At 43.5% G+C, this 18,970-nt stretch overlaps 3 protein-coding genes across 7 annotated transcripts in view; 1 reads left to right on the top strand and 2 right to left on the bottom strand.

Moving 5' to 3' along the window:
* Positions 1 to 901: 901 nt before the first annotated feature.
* rnf167 (ring finger protein 167) lies at positions 902 to 7,072 on the bottom strand. Its single transcript, XM_053847458.1, has 11 exons — positions 6,958 to 7,072; positions 6,725 to 6,797; positions 5,737 to 5,885; positions 5,584 to 5,661; positions 4,826 to 4,963; positions 4,670 to 4,757; positions 4,300 to 4,390; positions 3,927 to 4,032; positions 3,187 to 3,280; positions 2,963 to 3,043; positions 902 to 2,802 (listed from the first exon to the last, which is right to left on the bottom strand). The coding sequence occupies exons 3-11, from the start codon at positions 5,830 to 5,832 to the stop codon at positions 2,372 to 2,374; spliced, it is 1,203 nt and encodes a 400-aa protein (XP_053703433.1). The 5' UTR covers positions 5,833 to 5,885; positions 6,725 to 6,797; positions 6,958 to 7,072; the 3' UTR covers positions 902 to 2,371.
* Positions 7,073 to 13,238: 6,166 nt separating this feature from the next.
* LOC128748099 (olfactory receptor 52K1-like) lies at positions 13,239 to 14,198 on the top strand. Its single transcript, XM_053846494.1, has one exon. The coding sequence runs from the start codon at positions 13,239 to 13,241 to the stop codon at positions 14,196 to 14,198; it is 960 nt and encodes a 319-aa protein (XP_053702469.1).
* Positions 14,199 to 16,941: 2,743 nt separating this feature from the next.
* Positions 16,942 to 18,970, bottom strand: part of LOC128748556 (connector enhancer of kinase suppressor of ras 2-like) — a 31,391-nt gene continuing 29,362 nt past the window's right edge. For all 5 annotated transcript variants that reach the window (XM_053847450.1, XM_053847451.1, XM_053847452.1 and 2 more), the window contains one exon: positions 16,942 to 18,951. In XM_053847450.1, coding sequence (XP_053703425.1) covers positions 18,904 to 18,951 — 48 coding nt within the window. In that variant the 3' untranslated portion in view covers positions 16,942 to 18,903. The remainder of the gene's footprint in view (positions 18,952 to 18,970) is intronic.

Genomic DNA, 18,970 nt, shown 5'->3' with positions numbered 1-18,970 from the left:
ACACATTGATTTATTTTATATTTGTATCATCTGGCGCAGACTTTCCATTTAGTAAAAATGGTTGAAAAAAAACTGTGTTTCTATCAATTAATGATAACCTACCAAGTTCACAGATTTAATAAACCAGCAAGTGAACACCTCATATCTCCTTTATTGACAGAAAATTTATTGGACGGATCATTTGTACATATCACGATACAATACCAGTCACAAAATTCCCCTTATTTTCACGCTCCTAGTGCGACCTCTGAACCTCATCTGTCGCCTCATGTAGTCGATGATGTTTTGTGGTCTGATGTGCATGGTTCTCTCCTCCTGGTCATGGATGAAGAGGGACTGTCCTCGCTGTTGGAACACATGGCCATCCCTCATCACAAGGACGCCTGCTGGTCCAGTGCTGGCTCCCGGAACAGCAGAGGCAAGACCTAGTTGGTAAGGACCGTCCAAAATCTTGGACATGGAAACAATCCAGAACACCTTGATCAACATTACTTTGATTAAACCGCAATCGTAATATATTACAGAAATAAATAGATTGAATTACAGAAGGTAAAAAGGTACAATTTAAACACAATAACGACTGTTTTATTATTTACTGGTAACTTTACTGCATGAAACACTCAAAAAACAAATCCTGTAACTTACCACATCATCATCTTGAACACCATTACAATCCAGCGCTATGGATAAGACCAGGACCACGAGCACTAAAGCAGACCTTGGCCGTGATAAGATCAATGATCCAGCCATTTTCCCTTGGTCAGACTCTTTTCGAGACCCCAACTCCGAGTGGGAAACCAGCATGTGCAACAGCAGTTCACCTCCTGCTCCTGCTTCTTGCCTGGCCTTTTGACTGGCAGGTTCAACTTCATAGAAACATGAGCACTAATGATCTTAATCTTGCGCTCATGTCTCTGCTTCTATACTTGTGAATGAATATATATAACCCATTATGAGTGGTGCAGAAATGAATGAATCACACCAAAGTCCAGTTCGGTTTTAATCTTTTCAATGATCTCTGACAGTGAAAGCTTCCTTACATCTGGGACTTGATGCGGTATGTAGTGCCAAACATCAGGCACAACAGTGACAAGTTTAAAGTGTAAATCTGGATGATAAAATCATCTTGGGTCACGTTCACGTTGCCAGACCTCCAAATATGAAGCCACAATGAAGCATTATGGCAACACATACATCTACCAGTCCGTTATTGCACACACATCCATGTTTAAGATTTAAGATTCTTGGCTACAAAAAGGCCCATTAAATGAATCATTGAGTGGTGTACGTCCTTAAAAGTCCATACTCTTCATGGAGCTATGATTATTTTCAGTTCACATAAAACGTGCGTCCATTCATATGGCCTCTGAGTGTTACAGACCTACTGAGTCACGCTCCCCAGGCAAGCTGGACCAGGTTTAGCTTTACATAAAAAAAAAAAAGCAGCCATCTGTGGCTCAGTTTTTGAGAAGAGATGTGCAGAATAATTTGCGTTTTACTTGATACTCTGGTTTTTAAAAATGGCTTAAGAAAGAGATAAAATCATGACAAAGATGACATTTCATTTCCGTGTCACATGACAACGAGTCACAGTTAAGGAGTTACTATCATAGCTTAGTAAAACGTGGCTAGTTTCTGAAATAAAAACCCCATTATTGTAGTTTAGAATGTAAAGGCTCTTTTAGGGCAAGAATCCAGTCCAACTTAAAAACAAGGCCAGCAACGTGAACGTAGCTTCAAAGATTGAGCCATTAAGATAAAACGGACGACAACTTATTGCCAAAGCCGTACAACCTGTTTAAACTTGAGATGTAAATCAAACAGTCATGACGCCGCACAGATCACCGTCCCTGCGCAAGCATGTCGACAAACCGGCTTCGTGACGATAAACAGAACCATCGTGTGGTGCCGTCCAGAGCCATTTCATCTGCACACTGATATACACACAAGCGGGGTATCCCTCTTCAAAACAAAAGAACATAAGGCAACATTCATGAACCCTCCTCCGAAAAGTAACATTCTATAAGTGATGATTTCATGTGCAGCCACAACAATTAGAGCATTTGTTCCACTTGACGAAGCTCAAAAACATCCTCTCATGACAGCCACGTGAAAAATGCGACGCCCAAGCTGAGAGAGTTCAATGTTAAAAAGATGATTCAAAAATGTTCTCTCAGTTGGTTAGTTCAACGTACAGACAAAAATGATTATATTGCACTAAAACACCCAACTCATTCTGAGCATGAAGTTCCCGCCCGTGTCTCCGCAGCACTAGTGGTTAGGTTCGGTGTCAGAAATCTGTGTCGGAGTGAAGGTTTTACTAGTGAGTGCTGCACTGACACTAAGTGCGACAGTGTGTGACGTGACACCATCAAACCTGCATCGTGTTCCGGCCAATGAGCTGAGCCGTGTCGTCGTCACTGAGGCGCCCGTCTCCGGCTGACACCTCACTGTCTGTGTCTGTGCCCTCCTCGGGGGAATAGTACCCTTCGTAATCCAGCACAGGGGGTTCGTGGTGGTGGTGGGCGGGAGGGGTGAGGCACTGGGCGTTGGTCACCGTAGTGTTGGTCAGGTAATCCGTCGGGCTTCCAGAAGGGGTTCCGGGATAGGAGGGTCGGAGCAACGGCGTGCGCTCAGAGTCCGGCTCCTCCTCGGCACCGTCGTCCTCCCCGCGGCTCTCGGCATCCTCCTCCGTGTCAGACTCAGAGTGCTCCGTGCTGCTTCGCGTCACGCGCTGCTTGCAGACGGGACAAGTCTTCTTGGTCTTGGTGAGCCAGGGGTCCACGCACCTGCAGTGGTAGGCTGGAGAGGGACGGGCGTGGTGGTTAGCTTACTCAGAACGGCCTCATTCTTTTGTTTTCACACATCAAAGAGACGCCAAGTCCCTTCAAGTGCCAGTGTGGCAACTAAAACCACCAGCCCATCATCCAAAATATCATCCAAATGGACCCTTAATATTCACCGTGTGAACATGGCAAAACTCGAAGCTTGTCGCCTTCTTCATACTCGTCCAGGCAGATGGCACAGACATCATAGTCGTCACCTAAAAACAGAAAATTAAAGAGCAAAATTAGCCACATTGAAATGTCGAACGCCTTCCCTATTCTCTTCATAACCTTCTTTAACACATGAATGGAATGGCTGTACTTGCGTTTCTACCATTCTTCATCCACCATGTTCCCTTACCTTTTGTGAACTTGTGAGTTGGGATGCGCCTCAGCTGTTCCTTCGTCAAGCGATTTTTCCTCATCCGCTTCCGGTACTGTACACAACGAATGATCTGCGGAAAAATAAAAACACACTCGTTTCTAGGTCATGGACGCCTTCGATCCAAGGTCCTGATAACATATTGAGTGATGCCAGTAAATGTTTGAAACACAAGAAGAGCGACAGATAAAACTGGGGCAACAGACACCACTATTATACACAGATGAGGTCTTTGTGCTGTTTATTTTTGTGTTTGTTTTATTCATTCTTCTTCTAAGTCGTGATTATTTCAGTTGCACTGCCCCCTAGTGCCCCTCCAATATCAGCTATTAAAAACCTTGATGGCGAATAATCTGAAATATTAAACAACAATACAATGAAAATTGCACAATGCTAACTTCCGATCTCAAATCACTTTCAGTGACTTTTTATTTCAGGGTAATTATTATGCAGGATTAGATTTTACTACAAACTAATTCTTGTTTTCAACATCAATACATGATAAGAAGGAAACGGTCCGACTTGGTCCGAGTTCAAAAGAAACGTGTCACTTTGAGGAACCTGAAAAAGTGAAGTGAAAGAGAAGGGGGCGGGGCAGACGAGTCACATCGTCTCAGTCACAAATGTAGCTGCGTAGTCATGTGTTCTGAGCTCAAAACTGTCGCTAAGGTGGAATGACAATGTAGTATTTGTGGGATTTCCAGAAATGCTTCGCTCACCAGGATGACACACATGACAAGAATAACCATGCCGACCACTCCAGTGAAGGGGATCAGATAGTAGGAGAGGGGGAACACAAAATCTGGCATGACGATCAGGAAGGATCTGCAGACACAAAAAAAATGTTACACTAGAATATAATAAATTCTACTTGATTAAAATAGATGTTTCTTGTTTCATAATGATTCTAAGCTTCAACTTAGCCTTGTTTTATTCGTATTTATGCTATTTTTGCCCTATCACGGCTCTGACCACCTTTGCACTTCAACTGCACCCCCCAAGATGTCATGTTAAGTGAAAGAAAGTTGTTCTAAATAAGACGTCATTCCCAGATGCGAATCAAATGTGTCATGACGATGGTGAAGCGTTTACCCGGCTTCAGGGATGATATTCTTCCTGAGGAATTGGGAGGCGTTGTAGCCAATGAACACGGATGGGATGGTGATCTCCTCCGCGATAGATGCTTGAAATGAAAAACCAAAGTTTAGAATCTAGAGACAAACCACAGCAACCACACACACACACCTCTTGATCGAGTTCAGCTAAAATCATTGACTCCTAAAAATCCACTAGCTGAGTATTTATCTGTCGTTTTAATGGCATTAAAGTAAGGAACTAAACATCTCCTCCATAGCCTGTAACAGGCTGGGGAGGCCTCAAACGAGTGATTCAAGTTTGGGTCTGTGACACAAAAATCAATCACTCAGTCATCAGGTCTTTGTACATGACCCTCTCCTCTCACCGTTGTTGTACTTCATGTTGAGCAGAAAATCAGAGTACATGTTGTGAACGATGACGGCGTCGTAACCAGCTTGCTGAGCGTGCAGCACCTGAAGAAAACCTAGACTTTAGAACTGAAAAACATGCAGGAGTTCAATGTGACTGAAGCAGGTCAAACCTTTATATCAAAATAGCAGTCAGATCGTTGGATAAGAGCGATGACTTTGGTGCTGTTGGAGTCCAGGGCAGGCGGCAGAGGAGGAGGGGGGTCTATCGTGGAACAGCCGTTGACAGGACGGGCCGCCACTAATATCCCCTTTGAAATTATAAGATAAATTAAGCAAATATAAACAGGGATGCTATTGATCCTAAGCTACAAAACACGAAGGAGTCTTCTTAGACGACGATGTTTGCTGATGGTATAGTGATTTACAGTGAGGGTATGAAGGAGGGGAAGAGAAAAGTGAAGCAACAAGAGGTAGAGGATGTGGAAAAGAGTCATCCAGAGTGATGGATAGAGATGAAAGGAGGTCAGGAATTACTGTGACGCCAGAGCGGCAGCAAGAGTGAAGAGACTGGAGTCAGAGATGAAGATACCGAGGCTGCCATTGGAGATGATCAGACTATGACACACTATTGACACACTTATGGTGAAACTAAAGCAGCTATGACAACACATTAACAAGTAAATGATCTCCATCGAGTTCCACAACCCAAATGAGGAAATGAAAGACAGAAAGCATTAAGAGAGCAAACAAAACCACAGCGAGTAGATACAGTAGCTTTAAGAGATTCATGAGGAAGGAGTGATAAACACACTTAATCCTAAACTCTGTACATCTCCTGTTACCAATGGAATTTAAGAGTTTGGTATACAGATTGTGAAATGAATCACAGTGGACCAAGGAATAGTGAATGTTTCCAAATCAAACTCACCCTCAGTCCATCTTTTCGGAGAGGGGATCCAAACGAGGCGGGTAGGTCTTCAAATATGGCAGAGTTGTTGCCGTAGTGCTACAAAAACAAAAACACATTTAGACTCATTAAATGAGTCTCAAGTTTGGTCCCAGCTGAGGTGGAAGTACTTACAGCAATGATGTATGCATCTGTGGTAGGTGGTGCGAGGAGAAGGCAGCTGAAGATGCTCAGAAAACACCCGACACTCCACACACAGACGTGCCCCATCCTTGGACCACGATCATCAATATCCAAGCAGAGAAGAGACTTTCACAGCGCTTCTGATTACACACATTTCAAGGCAAACAGTGAACCACAACTGCCAATATCTACAATGTATATGCCGCATTCCTGGTCTTTGTCAAACAAGCATGCATGTGAAAAGAGAAATTTAAATTGTCAAATAATCAATTAGGTTTGCAGACACTCCTTCACCATGATTGTTCCGCGGGTATGTGGATAATACATGTGGTAGTAACAGTACAAAGTCAAAGGAGATTATTTGTGGAGCGTTTGCTTCCGTATGCTGGGGTATTTCCTGGTAGGAAGGATCACAATAAACAGAACTGAAAAAAAGTCAATGAGCTGCAGTCAAGCAGCTGGAAACCACAAAAAAATTAAAAACATTAAAAAACATTATAATTCCCAATTCAGTCGATCTGCATTTAAACATGTCATAAAATGAGCTCTTTAGAAGAAGTGTATTTTGTATGAATATGCAAAACGGAAAAAAAGTGTTTCACTGATTTTATATTGTTGTCTGAACCATATTGTGCAGGTGGAAAGAAAAGATATTGTATATTGTATTGTATATTGATAGAGTAAGTTTGTGGTCACAACTCGACTGGCCTTTTTAGTGTCGTTGAACAGACAATCCTAAAAAGACATTGTGGATCTATAAATCCATTAATCCACGTCAGAGGATGCTGTTTTCGGAAACATTGTCTCTCAGAAGAAACCATTAATATTCGCCGTCGGTGCAGTTTGCTATTTCGCGTCGTGTCTCCGGTTTATTATGGTTTGGAGCCACAGAGTCGATGAGCCTGCGTTTGACTAAAATCTTCCGCCGTCACTTGTGTGACATGTGTTTGAGATGTACGACCTTAGCACAGTTACTCACCTCGATATTTTAGCGTTAATGTCGTCTCGGTCCCGCTGCCTGTTAAGCTAATTCCATGTTTCCTACGGAGTCGCTGCTCCACAAAACAAGAAAGACAGGAAGGATTATCGCTAGCTGATGTTTGGCTTGTTAGCAAGCATTAGATAACACTTAAGTCGCGATGGGCTGCTTCGAGTACAATTAAATCCATGTAAAAGTACCGCTTAGGAAGAAAATGAACTAAATATATTTACCATCTGTCGAAAGGCTGTTGTTAAAATGATTTAAATGCAGAGGCCAGGTGAAGTTGCGCTAGCCGGCCGCTAGGATTGTTTGTTATGACTTCAATCGCTGCCACACTTCTTTGTGTCGCTATTGACAATGAATCACTGGCATCTGCCACAACAGCGCCCCCGAGCGGTTTAAAACGCGCAGCGCTTTGCAACTGTTTATATTACTTAATTTCATGGTTCTACTTGAAATGAACAAATGTGCTCACATTTCGAGTCACCGTTGCTATATTTGTTTGAGATTTGCTTGACTTGTCGATGGCTTAAAGTTAATATATTTTCATAGAAAAAGTTAGTACAGCATCTGATGCCTCTTATTTGAGGCTTATGGAGATAGACGTGATATACCCCAGATTCTGGTTCTGTATCCTTCAATTATTCATCATTTCCTAACGTATTTTTTAAGACTACTATATATAGTGTTATTTATTTTTTTATTTTTTTAATAATAGCGGGTTTTTTTTTGTGAGAATGCATCTAATGCTTGCTTAGTGGACTCTGACACCAGGACTATGTCCGAGCGCAGAGTGGTGGTAGCTGGGGAACTTCAGCTGCCGTTCAAGGTCCACCAGCAGCTGCCAGTCTCTGGCAGATGTCAGGATGCCTGTCCATGATCTTCTAGCTAGGGTTCCCTGCTCCCCAGCTCTGGCGAAGGTGATGGTTTTCTTGGGGGGACTGCACCGTTTTGCCCACTCAAGTCCAATGCTGATGGCTTCAGCGATGGTTTTCAGGACTTGGTCGTGCCTCCAGCGGTACCGTCCTTCCCCTCGTGCTGTAGCACAGCAGCTGAGGATGTGCTCAAGTGTTCCTCTCTTCGAACACAAGGGACATACAGGTGACTCTACCGGGCCCCATGAGTGCAGGTTAGATGGACTCACGTCATAAACAGCCTGAATGAGGACTTTAATTCAGGCAGTTTACGATGTGCTTCCAAGTCCATCTAAATATTAATAATAATATATCTCTTTTTAAATATTCAGGGGTATTGACTTATAGCTGCAGAGATGGTTGTAGCAAGAAGCAACTTTTATTTGTCTGTTATTCTCAAAGTTGTGTTTGCTCCATCAGTCATCGTTGACTGTCGAGGTTAACCAGGGATGCAGAAGCTGAAGATGAGAGACAGCACGCCACTACAAGACTGAGCCACTAATGAAACTCACGGGAAAATGTCGGGAGAAAAACAATGGAAACGTTTGTCCGACCTGGAACTCTGATGGTCTACAAACAGCTGGGAGTTTGTCCCTTAAATCTGAAGGTCAGCATAAGCACTAATAACGCAGTTGACTTTGTAAATCAGATGGTCGACAACAGGCCAGTCTCATCCTTTTGTTTACCTCGGTGCTGACTGTGTATCATTCATGTGATGCATCTATTGATGAATTTCAGCGCAAGAAATCTCCTGACAACTCTCTACTTCATCCCAAATATTCTACACGTTAAACCTCATCACACTGGGGGTCTAAATGTACAGCATTATGGGGTGGCTCCAAATTCATAGTTTACTAAGTCTATGATTTTAGTTTTCACTAAGAAAGGGGAAACCAACAAATACAGCGTCAGCATTTGGTGTCTGAGAAATAGGAAGATTAAAAAATAAGAAAATAAATGTGTCAACAGAAATGTGTACATTAAAATGAAATCTAAGCACAAATACTTTATTTACATTACTCTCATTTCTCCCCCGAAACAGCGACATATATGTCTGTCGTATATTCAATGGCGTTGTTTGCTGTTTTCCACCCTCTTGGAAAGGGGGTTCGTTGGAGTAGAGCCAGAAGAGGATGCCATGTCATCTAGTGGCTGGAAATGGAAAGGGTCGTACCGTTAAAGCCAAACCACTTTGTGTTCAATATCTTACTTTAAATATAAACTTTAAACCAACTGAATGCCATGGTTGGGCAGAGAGAGCACAAATTCTGCAAATAAAATTTAAGTTTCATGCATGACTACTTTTCAAATATAATACAAAACATTACACGTTTTTATCGATCAAACATCCTTTCGAAGTTCCGTGAAATGTGCCCACGAAGCAAAATGTCCGACAAGTAGATTTGGTTCCCACAAGTATAGGTAAATCAGACAAACACTCACACACACACACACACACACACACAAAGAATACAATTTTTTCACTCTTCAAAAAAGCATTTAATTTAATTCCACAATATGAGACAAGCAATCGTCCAAAACCTCAGCATGGTTGAAGTGATGAATCAGATCTGCTCCGGGTCTCATTTGAAGTGAGACACACAGCACCTGCAGAAACAGAACAGGGGTTTGAGTGGTCATTCAGTGGAAGAGTCAGGATGCAGAGAAACAAACTCACAAGAAGCCCTTTCCACAGCCCAGGGGTCCGAAAAAGAGCTCGGTGGGGAGGCAAACCTTCCGGCAGACTCCACTCAGAGTGGGGCAGGACCACGGGAAGGACGCGGCCTCATGCTCCGCAACTGCAGTCAGACACACTGCTTTAAAACTGCAGCGCGCGAGAGTCATCGCACCTGGACTCACCGTGGAGAAGCAGGACCAGCAGGACCGTCAGAACCAGCAGGCGAGAGCGGGACATCATGGCAGCAGGCGGTTGCTCCAAACTGACCAAGAGCTGCGGGTCAGTCGGTCATTTTGTCTCAGGGGAGGAGAAGAGATAATGACTGACTGCGCACTGGTCATTAGAGGCTCTGATGATTCAATCTTGAAGCTCTTAAAGACGCATTCTCGTGAAAACCCGTGACCTCAGCCTTCCCAGGATGGAAGATTAAAAACACATGCCGTTGGGCCCAGTGATGGTGATTTTGAAGCTGGTAACGTTGAAGTTTTTGGATTCACAAAGGCATGAATCTTTTTTTAACATTCTAAAGTGATTGATTTTGAACGTTCAAATTTTACACAGCAGATTTTGTTTTCACTTCCTCCTGGTGGTTTCTGGCCACTAGAGCAATGTCCCTGTGACCCTCATGTTGCACTAAAAGAGGTAGGTCAATGTGCCAGGAGGCGGGTCTAAAGTTTGCTGACCGTTAACATGGAGGGTTGGAGAGGCTGTAGATTTATGTAAAAAGGGAAAAAAAGATTGGCCGCTGTCTCCAGTCTATCGGCTCCTTCAGATAAGAACCAACGCTGTGATCAGCCTCTCTTCCGTTTCACGTCTTGTTGATGAATTTTCCCCTCTGCAAAAATCTGGGCTCTGATTGGTTAACACTGTGACTTAACGTGTCACTTCCTTCGCTCTCATATTGTAGCGCCATTGTTGTTGAGCATAATGTTGACATGTTGCTTAAATCATGTGCGGTGTGAGAGTACAGTCTGAATGGAAACAAGCTAGCTTTGCTAATGTTACATGTTGGGGTTCTTTCTTCTGCTGACAGTGAGACAGGAGAAGAGAACCTTAACCCACCGATACCGACGTCCCTCTCTGAGTCTCTCCCAGATGATGGACCTTCTTGACCAGACTCTCCCTTCTGATACTGCCACATACTTGGCTCCTCACACTCCACTGAGAAGAATAAAAGCGAGCAGATGTCCTTCACATCCGGAAGGTTGACTTTACTCGCTCACACTGACCAGGATCAGCGTCAGCACAGTCAGAACAGATCTGTGCTGTGATCAGGATCTGTGAAACGGCCGCTTCCCTCTGCAGACAGTGTTGCATCAGAGTTGCTCTCAGACCAGCGGCACCGGTGTTTGCTCGCTCTCCTCCCCCGACGACGTCCGAAGAGATTTCATCAGCGACAAACATCCACTCTAATGAGTTTCCAGAGGATGGACAAGTGGACTGAGACCTCTAATGATACTCATGGGTCTCACCTGCATCCTGTGAGCTCAGGGAGAACAGTTCCAATCCCACCTGCCTTGACCTGATTTGACCCAGGAAACAAGAAGAGGTGATGGAGAGTCAACTTTGGACTTGAACTGGAAGATGGGAAGGGCTATCTACCTGTCTACAAACTCTCCAACTGACCTATGAACCCAGCACCCTATAGCATGCCAAACTAACTACTCTGTCTGTCTGTCTGTCAATCCATCCATCCATCCATCTATAAAATATATATAAACTGGTTGGGCAAACAAGGCGACTTAAACTCACGGCCCACAGGCAATCTGCGGCTCACAAGATGCAGTTAGGTGGCCTGCCACTAGGTGTCCATAGTCTATAGTGTCGCCTCCAAAAGGTATTCCTTGAAATGACCTATGATGTACGACGAAAACCACCAGACCAGAACCAACTGCCCCTGGCCTGCGGACCAGCCTCACCAAGGGTCTCTGGTGCCCTCAGTCTACTGACCGACCCAACCATCTGCCTACCAAGTCTCAGTCCTCGCCCTGCACTCAAGTGACGTAGAGGTGGGCTTGATGAATCGTGTCACCCCGTTGGCCTCGCAACTACCTACTACCTACTACCTACCTTTGCCTGTTCACCCATCCAGCCTCCATTACGCTTACCTGTCACAGTGACAACCACAATGACCTCTCTTCCACTGGCAGCCCGCGCCTACGTACCTACCTGCCTTCCCCTGACCTCTTCCTACCCAACAGCCTACCTACTGACCTACCCTCCGATCGTCTACTGAAATGGAGTACTTGATCCAAACTTGTGACCCCAAAGCAACACTGACACAACGCACTTATAACAACACAGTTAATAATAGTTCTATATAGAGAGGGTGCATGACAAGTAAAGATCTATTATTATGAGAAAAAAATCAGCATGGAAATGATGGATCTGTGTTACCACGGCAACAGTCAACATGATGTTTGAGACAGAGGGGGCACCTCATCCTCAGTCTCCATAAAAGGATGACAACCAGAAGGAGATCCTCTATGGGACAGAAGAGCTGAGAGGCGGAGAGGTAACTGAAGACCACATAGCAGGGTGTCCGTCTATCTATCTATCTATCTATCTATCTATCTATCTATCTATCTATCTATCTATCTATCTATCTATCTATCTATCTATCTGTCTATCTATCGTTCTGTCTTTCTATCTATCTATATATCTATCTATCAATGTATCAACGTATCTATCTATCTATCTATCTATCTATCTATCTATCTATCTATCTATCTATCTATATATCTATCTATCTATCTATCTGTCTATCTATCTATCTATCTATCTATCTATCTATCTATCTATCTATCTATCTATCTATCTACCTGTCTGTCTGTCTATCTATCTATCTATCTATCTATCTTTTATTGAAACAAATTTAAACAACCATTCATTTTAACATTTTTGACTCCATTTGATAGTACAGCATGATAGCATTCAGTTTGCTCTCCCGTAATGGCCACTCACAGTTGTTCTCAGTGTATTGTTAATTTCTCAGTTCATCCTCGACATTTTCAAAAGGGAACATGCTTCAGAAACAGAAAAGGCCGATGAGTGACCTGCAAGTGTCAGTGTCAACTGAGTGACCTTGTGTCACTGTATGAAGATGAGAGCATCACATTTCTGAGTCATGTTATCAATATAGCACTGGACTCTGATGTGCTGAAGTTTTGTTAAATGACATACATGCTGTGCTGACACCCTCCAACCAGCCGAGGCCATGGCTGAGACGGTGGCTCTGCCTCTTCCTCCGATCTTCCTCCTCTGCCAGCGGAGCTGTGTGTACATCACAGCTGAGCTACTGCAGAAAGCTGCTAATGCTTCTCACATCCCGCTTCGATTGACAAAGTCAGGGAATTCACCTCAGAGCAATTTACCAAGGGCAGATTTAGAAGAAAAAAATATTATAAAAAAAAAATAAATAAATAAATATATATGTTATAATATATATATGAAATATGTTGAACATATTTTGATAATGATGATGTGAAGATTTTACAAACTGTTTAGAGAGTTTCTAATCAGCAAAATGACTGAAGAAACTTATATTGAATATAACTATAATATTAAGGGTGGGACTCGATCAGTTATATATTATTTATCAATGAATGAATGAATCATGATTCACTACATTTCAATAGTTGAATGATCAAATTCAAGTTCAGTTCCTGCTGCATCATGTGCACAGAACATTTTCTACTGTTTCCTTAGACTTACATTTCCCCTCCACCATCTCATCTCATTCACCGGTGCCGCTGGTCTGAGAGCAACTCTGATGCAACACTGTCTGCAGAGGGAAGCGGCCATATCAATTTGTGTCAATTCTTAAGTAAATATTTCACGGCTTTTATTTGAGCGGTAGAAAAGCGCAGGATGAATGAATGACCCTGATGCTTCCCTCCTCCCAGGATCCTGCTGCAACATGTACAACACTTCTCAAACGTTGAAGATGACTGCGTACGGCGTGGTCGAGGGCTATAAGTTCTGTCTCTTCGCTCTCTTCCTCCTGCTCTACTTCCTGACGGTGGTCCTCAACGTGGTTCTGATCGCCGTCATCCACCAGAACAAAGATCTGCACCAGCCCATGAACATCTTCACCTGCATGCTGTCAGTCAATGAGGTGTACGGCAGCTCCGCCCTGCTGCCGGCCACCATGCTCACCCTGCTGTCGCGCACCCATGAGGTCAGCGTGCGGTGGTGCACCGCGCAGGTCTTCTTCCTTCACACGTACGCCACCGCCGAGTTCTGCATCCTGGCTCTGATGGGCTACGACCGATACCTGGCCATCTGCTACCCGCTTCACTACTACAGCATCATGTCCAACTCCAGAATCAGAAAGCTGATAGTTTTAGTCGGTTTGTATCCTTTCATCATATTCACCTGCTACTTCTCGCTCACGCTGCGGCTCCGTATCTGTGGAACAGTGATGCCAAAGCTCCACTGCGTCAACATGGAGCTGGTCAGGAACGCGTGCTCCATCCCGCCCTACATCAGCGCCGTAGGTCTGGCCCTGATAACATTCTGCGTGGTGCCTCAGGTTCTGATGGTCTTTTTTTCGTACGCACAAATCGCCAGGGTCTGTCTGAAGCTACAGAGAGTCTCTCAGCGAAGCGCTCTGAAGACCTGCGTCCCGCACCTCCTGTGTCTGCTCAACTACACCATCGGCGGGTTGTTTGAGATCATCCAGAGTCGCTTCGACATGAGGCACGTGGCCACAGAGGCTCGGCTCTTTCTGTCTCTATACTTCCTCATCATTACACCTGTGGCCAACCCGGTCCTGTACGGGCTCGGAACCAACCTGGTCAGAATCCACATCCTGAAGCTTTTTGTTAAACCCGGGCTCTGGAAATGGAAGACAGAAACCACAGCGGCGGGAGCTTGATCGATCAATCGACTTCATGTATGTGGTGCTTCTGATGTGAGGAGTGGAGCAGTCCATATCAGGAGATCACCAGAAATATGTCTTCACAATATTTCATAAAAATAATAAACAGGCTACAAACAAATGTTTCCATTTCTACTAGTAAATAAGGTATGTAGCTGCTTTACTGCGACAAATGAGGGATGGATGGAGACTGAGGGAGACGTCTGTCACTCTGGGGATCGATGGGACCGACTCACCAAACAGCCTTCTTGTTATGATGTAACCTAATGTTTTCCAACCGTGTTGAAAACACACTAGTGAGCCATGAGAGAGTGTCAGGTGTGCTGTGGGAAAATGATCCAGTTTCACCTCATGTGTCCGGAGATAGAGGTGTGCGATATGATGACATTAAATCATGACAATGAGAACGTGTTGAGGAGCAACCAACCTGAGGAGATCATGTGGATTTGCTGACTTTCTTACACTATACTGTAGAGCTACAGTGTGTTAGACGCTGATCTGTCCGTCAGTCAAAGCAGTGCTGCTGTGGTGCGCCGCGCTCCTCTTCCCACACACTCACAGCCAAGAAGCCGCTCACATGCGCAACTTCCAGCAGTTTTTAAAGCTGATGCGCCTCTAACAGGACCACACACTTTCACCACAGAACCATGGAGGGAGGGACCCTTGTCGGAGCTGCGAAACAAAGACTATCTGCACCGCAGAGAGACAGAACTAACAGCTAACCTGATGTGTCAAACTTTATTGATACTCATGGACTGTCAAAGTTTGCTCTGTGGTTTAAAGGTTGGCGAAAAACTATATGCACAACAAAAAGAATGCGCTCCAAAATTTGAAGAGAGAAAGACTCATTGTTTTTATGAAGCAAGTTCAGGCAAAGAATGCTGAGGATTTGTCTGGAAACTCAAAACTACAATAAAATCACGCAAAAGAGATGTGATAAAATCCAAAAAGTTATTTACAGTAAGTAAATAAATGAATAAATCATGATGTATTTTGCCATATTGCCCGCCCCTTCCTGGACACGTTTGAAACAAATACATTTCCTGGAAATAGTTTCTGCCTGGCAAAATAACAACCGAGTGTCAGTGTCTACAGTTTTTCACAAATGAATAGGGATTTTCTATAGGACTTTAAGCACAAGTGCGCTTTGGCCTGGTTCCTTTGGTGGTGAGCCTGGGATTTTTTCAATGTTTCAAGGGTGCTGTGGCTAGAAAAAGGTTGAAAAACAGTGATGTAACCTGTTGGCGAGCAGAGGAGCGGCTCTCCCGCCTGGAGAGATGCCCATTCCCGTCCAGGTGTCCCTACACTTCCCAGGGGATCAGTGTGAGATCACACACCTCTCAGACCAAGGCCTTTCTGTCTCTCCATTCCCTGAATTTCCCGTCCATCCTCCACTCAGAGATGAACTGTGTGAGCGTCCACATCCGGGCCACAAGGTTGCAAGGGTGGCTGTTCTTCAGTGGCACACGAGGGCAAATGCAAACCAGCTGAGGAGACTTCTGTCTGTGCATTGTGCCTCGGGAATCACCTGACACACAGACTCCTCAGTGTGCGCTTAATCACATTTGGCTCTGAATTTTGAGAACTCTGACCAGCCTGCAGCACGAGCCGACGTTTCCAGTGCTAGATGCTGGCTGAGAAGGTCAGACAGAGAGTTGTTACGGTGCTGTGCCTCAGAAACCAGCTTGGTTTTAGTCGTCATATGTGAGTTTTTATCACAACTTCCCTGTCAAAATCTAGGAAATACATTTTTCTGGTTTCTGACAGCTGTGCTCAATTTAAAAAGGCTTTCATGTCAGTGAAATGTGCACCAAAAATCTTCTCACCTCTTTCTGCTTTTGTATTCTTTTATTGAGGCTTCCTCCAAATAAATCGTTTCCTCCTCCCCAGTTTTACATTTTTACATTTCAATTCTACTGTAATTTGACACTGAATTTCAGTCATTCAAGTTGTGATTTTTATTCCATTTATTGAAAATAATGTACAATAGATATGATCTTTATTCATTTTCTGTATTTCAAACTTCCAAGTAATATTCAAATGATGTTTGAAGTGTACATTAACGGCTGACAAGTATATATGGAATATATCTACTGATTAAAACTGCATTGAATTGATAAACATATTTTCTTCCAATTTTATTTTCGGTATTCCATGTATTACCCTTTTATTTAGTCCTTTCTTTCAGTCCTACATTCTTCTATGAACTTCTGATGAGGTGAGAATGTATGGGGCTAGAATGGGACGAGCTTACATTGGCATTGAAAAAAAAATATTGGCCTAAAAACAAAAACATCGGCTGACAAAAATATCGGCTATGAAAACATAGAAATATATTCTTATTTTAAATTGTTGTACACTCCAGTTTTCTACCTGAATACAAAATGTTTCAGCCAATATTCTGTTTTTCAATTCCTATTTTGTTTTTTCAGCCCCGTTCTAACCCCATAGGAATGTGGTGGGAATTCTAATAGCATGCAGGGTTTTATTTTAACTTGATCCGAAACATGACCAACATCCGTCGGTAGTGTGCCATGCTGTTCTTTATTCATTTAAAAAATTATTGAAGCTACGATACGGCACACCTGTGCAACATCAGTCCAATGGAATGTCTCAGTTACAAAGCATGCTTGCACATTGAACACGCAATAAATACACTCTTTCAATTTGGACTTCGGCGATCCGGAGTGGAACAACGACAGCGTGTGCTTGGAAGGAAGAGACGACCTCCAGTTAGATGTACAAAACCGCTCTTACAAACGACCGGGTGGTGGCATGCATACAAAAATAGACAACTACTCTGCTCATTCTTTTGTAATGTACAATACTAGTGACTTCCAAGCGTCTTAGTTCTGAAGGAAAAGCTTTAATCTCTACAATGTACATTCACAATCACTGAGGCACAGCACTTGGTTTACAAACTGTATAAGTACCTCAAAACATTGTGTAGTCACTGTAGTCGTGTTAAATTAAATCTATATATAAATATAGATATATGTATATATATACTTACAACAAGACATTTTCATCCCCTACCAGCAGATTCTGAGGTTTTATAGTGTCACTCGCAGATGTTTGTAAAACAACTATGACTCAGAACGATAAAGAACTGGAGTCTTCCTTGGAAATGAGAGAAGGAGCTGCGTCCAGATGAAGGGGGTGCAAAGGTGGAAGAGCTTCCCTTGATGGTGCCAAGGTAGTTTCAGAATTCCCCAAATTATTCTTCCACAGTCACAAAAAGTGGAACTTGAGTTGTTCATTGGTTTATCTCGGTGAAGGGGACTGATTATTGCAGAGCCATTAAACCAGGGTTAAACCGAGCTAACATCCGCTGCAAATAGCATCCTCAGTTGTTTAGCTAGACAAACTTAAAGTCGGCGGGAATGGAAGGGAATTGTTGATTAATTTTACCAGGAATATTTGTCACTGATACACGAAAAATTCACCTGTTTTTACCCACCTGACTAGGAAAATGCCCTCTTGGCTTGGTGGTTGCTAAAAGTGACACAGAAAAAACTAGCATGTTGTGTGACAGGAGTAGCAGAAAAGCGGAAAAACAGCCGTATTCTCTGACATTCTGCTGCACCTTTTGACAAATGCTAACTTTAGCATTGTCGATTTTTGTTGTTTCCACCAAGCTCAGGAAAGTGATGGCGTCTTCTATTGTCCCAATGCAAATTAGCAAAGCTACATCTTGGACATCTTTTTGAGAAAATACCACTGGTCACATTTCCATGAACTGAACTAGGAAAATGCCCTCCTGGCCTGAAGTCTTGGCGCCCCACGAACTACCACTCTACTAACTAACTAACTAAAGTCATATTGCCCAGATATTTTTGCTGAAATATCACAATATTTTATTGGCTGTAGCGATATTAAATACATAAATACTTGGACATGCAGCCATATTTGTGGCATGTCACATACTAAAAACGTTTTCTCTCTGTAAACTGGAGTTGGTTAAGGGAGCTGCTCATTCCTTGGGAAGACTGGGAAATTTAAACTGACAGTCAGTAAGTAAGTGGACCGAGTTCACGACAATAAACTTGCTTTCATAAACACAATATTGTACTGCATTATCTGATACCCCCTATATAATAATATATATTGCTGAAGTTACAGGATTGCACTGTATCGTACCACCACAGCTGTATCGCGATACGTATCGTATCGCAAGATACCTGCCAATACACAGTCCCACTCTTTGAAGCTGCCAAGCTCAAAGGAACACAAGCAAATCTCCCAGTCTAAAGGGAACCCTGCCGACCACCATGACAAGCCTTGGCTCCAGAAGGTGCCTTCAGTTAGCCCCACTTCTCATCCACCACCTCGATAAGACATAAGAGCTTCAAACAAAATCTGGTGACACGGGAAGGAAAGTGTCTTGTTAACAGCCTGTTACACCCAAGGAACAATGACTGATACGCGCATGCATAACGAAATGTCGCGTACATCCAGAACAGTTCTGTCCAGGAGCAGGAAGCGCTGTTAGCGACCAGCCGCAGCTCAGCAAATACATACAATACGATGAAAGTGCTTGTTGTCAGTACCAAACCCGGCAAAGCCCTCAGCTTGACAGTAGAGCGAGAATCCTTTTCACTGGAGGAGGTTGAGCACGGTGGGAGGAGAGAAGCCGCGGAGGTAAGGAAGGTGGCGCCGTTGAAGGGAAGCCGACCGCACGAGGCACAGATAGTGTTGAAGTCTACCCCAGAAACCCAAGAGAACGATTCGTGTCTTGAAGAGAGATGTTCTGGAAAAGAAAAGAGACC

Source organism: Synchiropus splendidus, chromosome 17 (genome assembly GCF_027744825.2).
Source record: "Synchiropus splendidus isolate RoL2022-P1 chromosome 17, RoL_Sspl_1.0, whole genome shotgun sequence".
NCBI lineage: Eukaryota > Metazoa > Chordata > Actinopteri > Syngnathiformes > Callionymidae > Synchiropus > Synchiropus splendidus.
This window is presented reverse-complemented; position numbering and strand designations above follow the sequence as displayed.